The sequence below is a fragment of the Vigna unguiculata genome, chromosome 10 (genome assembly GCF_037176805.1).
Source record: "Vigna unguiculata cultivar grain cowpea cultivar isolate G323 ecotype 2 chromosome 10, ASM3717680v1, whole genome shotgun sequence".
NCBI lineage: Eukaryota > Viridiplantae > Streptophyta > Magnoliopsida > Fabales > Fabaceae > Vigna > Vigna unguiculata.
This window is the reverse complement of record NC_140801.1, coordinates 31,981,246-31,991,043: the sequence shown is the minus strand read 5'-3', so window position 1 is coordinate 31,991,043 and position 9,798 is coordinate 31,981,246. Positions and strand designations below refer to the sequence as shown.

Sequence of the window (9,798 nt, the reverse complement as noted above, 5' to 3'; positions counted from 1 at the left end):
ATGATATTGAGGATGATTGATTCATTTTAAAATTTTTATTTACTTATTTTTCTTAACGTTCATTTTTGGGTGATTTGCACTTCACTCCACACAAGTCATTTTATTGTTTTCGGACTCAAATTGGCACTTGCTTCACAACATCTTTTAAATTATAAGCTCAATTAGTAGACCACATTTTCTTAGTGTATTTTTAGAATAACAATAGTTAAATATACAAAAAAATGCATCAACCATTCCCTATAGCAAAAATAAACCAATCATAAACAAAGCGGTGGGTTAAAAGTAAACCAACAATCATAGTCATAATAATAATAATTTGGAAATGATACTTATGTATTATAAGAATTTTGAAATTAAAATTATTGTTAACATTTATTTAGATATATGTGATGAAAACAATATTTACCTTTTATGATATACAGGATGATTGATTCATTTCAAAATGTTTATTTACTTATTTTTCTTAATGTTCATTTTTGGGTGATTTGCACCTCACTCTACACAAGTCGTTTTATTGTTTTCGGACTCAAATTGGCACTTCCTTCACAACATCTTTTAAATTATAAGCTCAATTAGTAGACTACATTTTCTTAGTGTATTTTTAGCATAACAATAGTTAAATATACAAAAAAAAAAATGCATCAACCATACCTTATAGCACAAATAAAACAATCATAAACTAAGCGGTGGGTTAAAAGTAAACCAACAATCATAGTCATAATAATAATAATTTGGAAATGATACTTATGTATTATAAGAATTTTGAAATTAAATATGCAAAAACATAAATTTAGAAATGATGCATTAAGGTAGTTAATTTCTTAAAGGGATATAAAATTTATTAAAAAAATTATTACTAATTAATATAAGGAGTGCAGAAGATTTAACGTAAGTTTATCCACAGGATTAATCATCGTAGATATTTTGTACTCCTTTTTACAAAAGTGAAGTGTAGGGATTTCTACATGGATGTAAAAGAAAATAGGTTGCATAATAGGAGAGAAAATTTATCCATTTCCAACTTTTGTGTTTGTTCCTTTCACTTCATCTGCACTTTGGTGTGTTTTGCAATTAACTCTACGCATTCTTTTTTTATTAATGGATTCAAATTGAGACTAGGTTCACTAAAATCTTTATTTTTAATTTATAATCTCAATTAGCATAAAAATGATAGTATACCATATAACCCACAAAGAGAACACAATCATAAACTAAGTAATGGATTAAAAGTAAGACAACATTAATACACGTAATGATGATCTAGAAATTGTATTGATGTATTACAATATACTATAAATTATATAAGTCATTACAGAAAAGTAAATAACTACTTTCACATCATATTTCCTTCGAATACTTGTTTGGCATTTGTTCTGCCAAGTAAATGTAGAAATGCCCCATAGCTCCGGTACGAAACTTGTTTTCATATATTGATTCTAGTGTTAGAATTTCACCATCTTCGATCTTTATAGAACCGGGTTTAGGATAACAAACTGACATTCCAACTAGGTAACCCTTTTCATTTCCCGCTTCTTTTCCAGTTCCGTATTTTGGACTTGAAGTGCATAAAACCCTTCCATCCTAAGTTAAGCATAATCGTAAATATAGAGATGATTCAATAAACTTGTTAATTTCTTATAAAGATGTAGATGTATCAACAAAATTTATTCCTAAAAATGAATATATGAATCACACAAAATTTAACGTGAGTTTATCTACATGATACAACTTACATGGGAACAACAAATATCAAATATTACCTGTCCATATAGAGTAACATTGACAACACCAGTGTGCATATGAGCAGTGCCATATATAAGATAACCACCTTTTGTCATTGGGATGTTTGCTTTCTTAACATGAGGGATGTCATTGTCATGATTTCTCGGGATCGTATACTCTGCCTATAACAAATTGAGAAATTTATTTTACTCACATACCGATGAAAAAAGTAATTAATAGCCTAATACCTTTGTTTGGAAATTAAATGAGTTTCAAAAGTTTGCTTATGATTTGTAAGGTATTGTATGTATTGAGTAAATCGTCTACCTGACAATCATGAATTGGTGTAGAACCATTTGATCTTACACGATCAGTTGAATCAAGTATATAGAACTTAAGAGGCACTTGGTGTTCATCCCAATCAACCCACTTTATTTTGTATCTCAGGGAAAGCTTTCTTGTTGGGCCACGAAAACCATTTCTTAATTTGCATTGTACGTTATCTTGACAACAAAAGAGTCCTCCTTTATAATTTCTAGGCAACAATTGACCGTTAATGCCCGTTGTTACATTGTAAAAGTCCTTTGGGAGATTCATAAGCTTACACCTACACTCTGTACAACCTTTTCTATCTTGTGTTCCACGTGTATCAATAACCATGATGCTAAACAACCATTTTTCATTAAATCCATGCTTTATTTTTGTAGGATTACCTAATTCAACTGCAAAAGGATCTGGAAGATTTGAAGATGTTCCTCGTGATTCTGCTCCCAAGCCCCAATAATGTGGAAGCAATAAACCTTGGCATGCACCATCATTTCTTTCGAATTCGATACCATTGCGAAGGTCGTGAGATTGTTTAATGTACTCTGACATGGTAATGTTTTCAATATATTTTACAGCAAACCAATGATGAAGGTAAGTTTCATACAAAGGTACTGAATTACCATCTTCATCAACTACTTCAACATCAAAACTCTTGACCCCAATGTGTCCCCTTGGAAAGTCAATATCTAATAATGTTTTCACCACAATTTTTCCTGGTCCCACTTCAAAATTTTCAGACAAGAAAGTAGCTGACTTTATATGATTTTCATCCGACTCTAAAACAACTGAGTAAGTTGTGTCAAAGAGCAACATCATTATTGAAAATAAAATTATTGCTCCTTTAGAGATAATCCTCATATGAACCTACAACAAAATCGTTTCCATTAGCCATGAAAATATGTGTGTAGGATCATTCGTATGATAATCTTGTAGATGATTTAAAATGTAGTTAAAACGCGTGAATTGGATAAGATTGAAAAGAAAAGGCAAAGTAATAGAACATTCACAATAAAAAGTTCATACCGTGTAAGAAAACGATAATGTGTTGATCATGGTGATGATTTGTTCTTAGATGAAGATGTATGATCGTTTAAATTTTAAAGCAGATAAATTTATACGTATATGAAATTAATTGCTAGTTTTATATATGGCGGATCAGTAAATGATGATATATTTGGCATAACTAATTTTTAAATTGATGTTGGTTGTCTCTTTTTAGTTGGTTGTATAAGATGTTTGGTGACGTATTTAAACCTAGATTAACATGTATTTACATAGTTTTACAGATCTAAACAACTATTTGGAAACTTTGTAACTAATTGTAGATGTAAAAACAACTTGATTAATGATTTTTTGGGCAAACTTGACATGGTTTCACTTTTGTAGTTCTTTTTTTCCTAAATAGCAACATTCTAATATTATATGACATATGACAATAGGTTTTCAGTTAAATTATGCTTAAAAGATGAAAATAAAAAATATCAATCACATAACTTTAACAAAAGGAAGTTTATTCAAATAAAGAGTTAAGAAAGAGAAAAAAATAATAATTTTAATAACACTAATTAATGACACTTAAGACATAACACAATAAGAATGCAATTGTACATAGTGATAATTATAATATACAGGGTTGACTGAGTATGCATGATATTTCTTTTATCACTATTCATAGTATTTTAGTAAGACATAAAATGATATTTTTATATGATTTAAATATATTCTAAATACCTCTAAATTTATATAAGTTTATTATATTTTAAGATTGTACTTTAAAAGTTGATTGTTAAATTGTTGTGCCCTTGAATGTAAACTAATAGAAAGAAAATTTTTTATGGCGCAACAATTACAAACAAGTTAACTTAGCTATTTTAATCACAATGAAAAGTAATTCAATACAACAAAGGTTGTGTATTTTTTGATGTGCAAGTGCTACGATTGTGATATCATTTTTATCAAATGCTGAAAAATTAACTTCTAAATAATTCAATGAAAGAAATATTATAAGGCATTTGTCATCTTAAAAACACATGCTTGTTTCTCAACGTAATGCGACTCAAGAAAAATGGACAACATATGCATAAACTAAATCCAAAAACTGTGAATGTATGTCAACCAATTTATTTCAATAGTTTTATTTCAAAATAAAGATAAACATGCATAAAAAAATCATTGGCATCTACTTATTAAGAAAAAAAAAGGGTTATTCAAAGAGAAATTGCCATCTTCATTAAAGAGAGTCCATAAAGTTTTGTAAATCAATCATATAAAAACTACATTGACTACAAAATAATATCACTCCTTTTCTGGTCCAAAAGCTTATGAAAAAAGGAAAAAAGAAACATGATTCTTTATTCCTTGAATTTGTACCAATTAAATGGTTTTTACTTTTGTTTCGAGTATAGGGTCAAACGTCCACTCCAAACAATTTCCTGGTATGTTGACTTCAGTGTTATCCTCTTCGTGCTAGGGTAATCTGTTTGCCAACCGATCAGGAGGTATATGTTAAAGGTGCTCCAATGCTAAAGTCATCCTAGGTTAGATCGGTTTAAACAATTAATGCTATAATAAAAGTAATAAAAGTGTAATGAATGTTCGAACAACCATACATTTGACCTGTATTTATAGTTATCTCCACGAGTTTTTTGATTAGGGGCAAACAAATTGTGGCCCAATTCACTTTAAACCTTCCTATTGACATGTTTATGGTAATTAGATGTTTAGCTTATTTTAATAATGACCGGTCAGGTTTTTCCACATCCGAGCGGTCGATTACACTTCATTCCACATCGTTTGCACCGTATGTACATACATTACAACTTTATTCATCCATTAAGATGCTTCCAAGTATTTACAAGAGAGAGAAATTTCTATTCTTAACTTTATTTTATCCTTAATCCTATGATCAAGTGGCTACTCAATTTAACTTATATCTTGAAACATCTTCAAGTGGCATGGCCTCCGCCATTGAATCATAATTTCTTCATCTTCATATTATCTTTTGTCTCTTTCAATTTTTGAATTGAATTGTTATTTCCTTTTCAAATTTCTCATATTTTTGCATGCTTATAAGAATTTCTATCTTATCTTTTCTTTATATCATTGTGCTCTTATTTTTGCATTCTTGATCTTATTCCAATCTCATATGCAAACTTTCACACTTAATCCTATTAATTAAATCTATGTTTAAGTGGTGAATATCTTTAAGATTCGTGTCGTTTATTTTATTATACTTTTAAAATTATAAGAAAATTCAAGTTTCAATGCTAAATCAAGGTCAAATATATTTAGACACTGATGAAGAAAATTGTGCCTAAAAAAACACCGCCAACCCAAACCTTAGTCTACAATAACACAAAATCATTTTATCAAACACCTATGAAATCCACCCATCGTATCACTATTAACACAAAAAGATTGCTTGAAAATACTAAGTATTCTTCCATCTCATACAAAACAAGGATGATTTACTTGAAACTTGAACCAAGAATAGAGGAAAAAGTGTACCTAGCATAAGGAAATTATTGTCTAACACAAAAGAACACAACATAAAGAATATGCAAGGATACTTTTGTAATTAAAATCATTTTTTTTACGTGGGATGACCTAAGGTTCATTAAAAATTTTATATTATAAGTCGTGTGACATCATTGTCTGTCATAAATTTTAAGATTTATGTCGGACATCTAAGGTAAATTTTTGTTTATGGTTTTGCACGAAACCCCTTTCTTTGTCTCTTCTCCCCCACGTTTTCGACATTTCGGCTATCTTCCTTGGTTGTGGCTCCGACAACTGTGTTCCTAGGTACATTGGTGATCTAAAGTGTATTTTTCTTTCGTCTCAGTGAGTGATTGTTTATGTTCGATTTGGTCGTAGGTTAAAATTTTTCATCGAGGTCAATGATCAAAACCTCCATTTAGTGTTTTAATTTATGTTGTGGTTGTTTTTGGGGATCTCATTCATGATAAGTTATAAATATCTTTAATGAATTGTTGTTGCTTTTATCACGTGTTATATAGATGTTCACTTTTGATATTGTAAATATCAAAATTAATTGTCAAAATTAAATTAAATAGATAGATGTAATGAGATTTTTAAAACTGGATTCCCAGTATTGGGATAGATAGTAAGAATTATAAGGACTACTTAACTATTTAAGTCCCTAGGAGTAACCTAATTATTAAGTGTTAACTTCATTTACAAAGGATTGTGATAATTAACATATCCCATTTGTAAGAATATTAATATATATGAGTAGCTTCAATACATAAGATAAATAATAGAAGGTCCTACAATATTACAAATTTTTATAAAAAAATAAATAATTCAATATCTTATATAAATCAATATCAACATTATTATACATTAAAATTATTGTTAACAAAAAATGAATTTATTTAGATATATGTGATGAAAACAATATTTACCTTTTATGATATACAGGATGATTGATTCATTTCAAAATGTTTATTTACTTATTTTTCTTAATGTTCATTTTTGGGTGATTTGCACCTCACTCTACACAAGTCGTTTTATTGTTTTCGGACTCAAATTGGCACTTGCTTCACAACATCTTTTAAATTATAAGCTCAATTAGTAGACTACATTTTCTTAGTGTATTTTTAGCATAACAATAGTTAAATATACAAAAAAAAGAATGCATCAACCATACCTTATAGCACAAATAAAACAATCATAAACTAAGCGGTGGGTTAAAAGTAAACCAACAATCATAGTCATAATAATAATAATTTGGAAATGATACTTATGTATTATAAGAATTTTGAAATTAAATATGCAAAAACATAAATTTAGAAATGATGCATTAAGGTAGTTAATTTCTTAAAGGGATATAAAATTTATTAAAAAAATTATTACTAATTAATATAAGGAGTGCAGAAGATTTAACGTAAGTTTATCCACAGGATTAATCATCGTAGATATTTTGTACTCCTTTTTACAAAAGTGAAGTGTAGGGATTTCTACATGGATGTAAAAGAAAATAGGTTGCATAATAGGAGAGAAAATTTATCCATTTCCAACTTTTGTGTTTGTTCCTTTCACTTCATCTGCACTTTGGTGTGTTTTGCAATTAACTCTACGCATTCTTTTTTTATTAATGGATTCAAATTGAGACTAGGTTCACTAAAATCTTTATTTTTAATTTATAATCTCAATTAGCATAAAAATGATAGTATACCATATAACCCACAAAGAGAACACAATCATAAACTAAGTAATGGATTAAAAGTAAGACAACATTAATACACGTAATGATGATCTAGAAATTGTATTGATGTATTACAATATACTATAAATTATATAAGTCATTACAGAAAAGTAAATAACTACTTTCACATCATATTTCCTTCGAATACTTGTTTGGCATTTGTTCTGCCAAGTAAATGTAGAAATGCCCCATAGCTCCGGTACGAAACTTGTTTTCATATATTGATTCTAGTGTTAGAATTTCACCATCTTCGATCTTTATAGAACCGGGTTTAGGATAACAAACTGACATTCCAACTAGGTAACCCTTTTCATTTCCCGCTTCTTTTCCAGTTCCGTATTTTGGACTTGAAGTGCATAAAACCCTTCCATCCTAAGTTAAGCATAATCGTAAATATAGAGATGATTCAATAAACTTGTTAATTTCTTATAAAGATGTAGATGTATCAACAAAATTTATTCCTAAAAATGAATATATGAATCACACAAAATTTAACGTGAGTTTATCTACATGATACAACTTACATGGGAACAACAAATATCAAATATTACCTGTCCATATAGAGTAACATTGACAACACCAGTGTGCATATGAGCAGTGCCATATATAAGATAACCACCTTTTGTCATTGGGATGTTTGCTTTCTTAACATGAGGGATGTCATTGTCATGATTTCTCGGGATCGTATACTCTGCCTATAACAAATTGAGAAATTTATTTTACTCACATACCGATGAAAAAAGTAATTAATAGCCTAATACCTTTGTTTGGAAATTAAATGAGTTTCAAAAGTTTGCTTATGATTTGTAAGGTATTGTATGTATTGAGTAAATCGTCTACCTGACAATCATGAATTGGTGTAGAACCATTTGATCTTACACGATCAGTTGAATCAAGTATATAGAACTTAAGAGGCACTTGGTGTTCATCCCAATCAACCCACTTTATTTTGTATCTCAGGGAAAGCTTTCTTGTTGGGCCACGAAAACCATTTCTTAATTTGCATTGTACGTTATCTTGACAACAAAAGAGTCCTCCTTTATAATTTCTAGGCAACAATTGACCGTTAATGCCCGTTGTTACATTGTAAAAGTCCTTTGGGAGATTCATAAGCTTACACCTACACTCTGTACAACCTTTTCTATCTTGTGTTCCACGTGTATCAATAACCATGATGCTAAACAACCATTTTTCATTAAATCCATGCTTTATTTTTGTAGGATTACCTAATTCAACTGCAAAAGGATCTGGAAGATTTGAAGATGTTCCTCGTGATTCTGCTCCCAAGCCCCAATAATGTGGAAGCAAAAAACCTTGGCATGCACCATCATTTCTTTCGAATTCGATACCATTGCGAAGGTCGTGAGATTGTTTAATGTACTCTGACATGGTAATGTTTTCAATATATTTTACAGCAAACCAATGATGAAGGTAAGTTTCATACAAAGGTACTGAATTACCATCTTCATCAACTACTTCAACATCAAAACTCTTGACCCCAATGTGTCCCCTTGGAAAGTCAATATCTAATAATGTTTTCACCACAATTTTTCCTGGTCCCACTTCAAAATTTTCAGACAAGAAAGTAGCTGACTTTATATGATTTTCATCCGACTCTAAAACAACTGAGTAAGTTGTGTCAAAGAGCAACATCATTATTGAAAATAAAATTATTGCTCCTTTAGAGATAATCCTCATATGAACCTACAACAAAATCGTTTCCATTAGCCATGAAAATATGTGTGTAGGATCATTCGTATGATAATCTTGTAGATGATTTAAAATGTAGTTAAAACGCGTGAATTGGATAAGATTGAAAAGAAAAGGCAAAGTAATAGAACATTCACAATAAAAAGTTCATACCGTGTAAGAAAACGATAATGTGTTGATCATGGTGATGATTTGTTCTTAGATGAAGATGTATGATCGTTTAAATTTTAAAGCAGATAAATTTATACGTATATGAAATTAATTGCTAGTTTTATATATGGCGGATCAGTAAATGATGATATATTTGGCATAACTAATTTTTAAATTGATGTTGGTTGTCTCTTTTTAGTTGGTTGTATAAGATGTTTGGTGACGTATTTAAACCTAGATTAACATGTATTTACATAGTTTTACAGATCTAAACAACTATTTGGAAACTTTGTAACTATTTGGAAACTTTGTAACTAATTGTAGATGTAAAAACAACTTGATTAATGATTTTTTGGGCAAACTTGACATGGTTTCACTTTTGTAGTTCTTTTTTCCTAAATAGCAACATTCTAATATTATATGACATATGACAATAGGTTTTCAGTTAAATTATGCTTAAAAGATGAAAATAAAAAATATCAATCACATAACTTTAACAAAAGGAAGTTTATTCAAATAAAGAGTTAAGAAAGAGAAAAAAATAATAATTTTAATAACACTAATTAATGACACTTAAGACATAACACAATAAGAATGCAATTGTACATAGTGATAATTATAATATACAGGGTTGACTGAGTATGCATGATATTTCTTTT

The 9,798-nt window shown here is 29.3% G+C and overlaps 2 protein-coding genes across 2 annotated transcripts; both read right to left on the bottom strand.

The window, feature by feature from the left end:
* Nucleotides 1-1,268: 1,268 nt before the first annotated feature.
* Nucleotides 1,269-3,155, bottom strand: LOC114165086 (uncharacterized). The gene is made up of 4 exons (XM_028049738.2): nucleotides 3,073-3,155; nucleotides 2,050-2,913; nucleotides 1,761-1,904; nucleotides 1,269-1,581 (listed from the first exon to the last, which is right to left on the bottom strand). The coding sequence occupies exons 1-4, from the start codon at nucleotides 3,100-3,102 to the stop codon at nucleotides 1,339-1,341; spliced, it is 1,281 nt and encodes a 426-aa protein (XP_027905539.2). The 5' UTR covers nucleotides 3,103-3,155; the 3' UTR covers nucleotides 1,269-1,338.
* Nucleotides 3,156-7,338: 4,183 nt separating this feature from the next.
* On the bottom strand, nucleotides 7,339-9,225 carry LOC114165354 (uncharacterized). The gene is made up of 4 exons (XM_085667549.1): nucleotides 9,143-9,225; nucleotides 8,120-8,983; nucleotides 7,831-7,974; nucleotides 7,339-7,651 (listed from the first exon to the last, which is right to left on the bottom strand). The coding sequence occupies exons 1-4, from the start codon at nucleotides 9,170-9,172 to the stop codon at nucleotides 7,409-7,411; spliced, it is 1,281 nt and encodes a 426-aa protein (XP_085523675.1). The 5' UTR covers nucleotides 9,173-9,225; the 3' UTR covers nucleotides 7,339-7,408.
* Nucleotides 9,226-9,798: the final 573 nt, after the last annotated feature.

What these genes read in the sequence shown, in the direction of transcription:
- LOC114165086 (XM_028049738.2), bottom strand. Translation starts at nt 3,102, where the DNA reads ATGATCAACACATTATCGTTTTCTTACACG. An exon ending in CATTATCGTTTTCTTACACG is followed by an intron (nt 2,914 to 3,072) that starts GTATGAACTTTT and finishes ATTTTGTTGTAG; the next exon opens with GTTCATATGAGGATTATCTC. An exon ending in ATGTTACTCTATATGGACAG is followed by an intron (nt 1,582 to 1,760) that starts GTAATATTTGAT and finishes TGCTTAACTTAG; the next exon opens with GATGGAAGGGTTTTATGCAC.
- LOC114165354 (XM_085667549.1), bottom strand. Translation starts at nt 9,172, where the DNA reads ATGATCAACACATTATCGTTTTCTTACACG. An exon ending in CACCAATTCATGATTGTCAG is followed by an intron (nt 7,975 to 8,119) that starts GTAGACGATTTA and finishes AATTTGTTATAG; the next exon opens with GCAGAGTATACGATCCCGAG. An exon ending in ATGTTACTCTATATGGACAG is followed by an intron (nt 7,652 to 7,830) that starts GTAATATTTGAT and finishes TGCTTAACTTAG; the next exon opens with GATGGAAGGGTTTTATGCAC.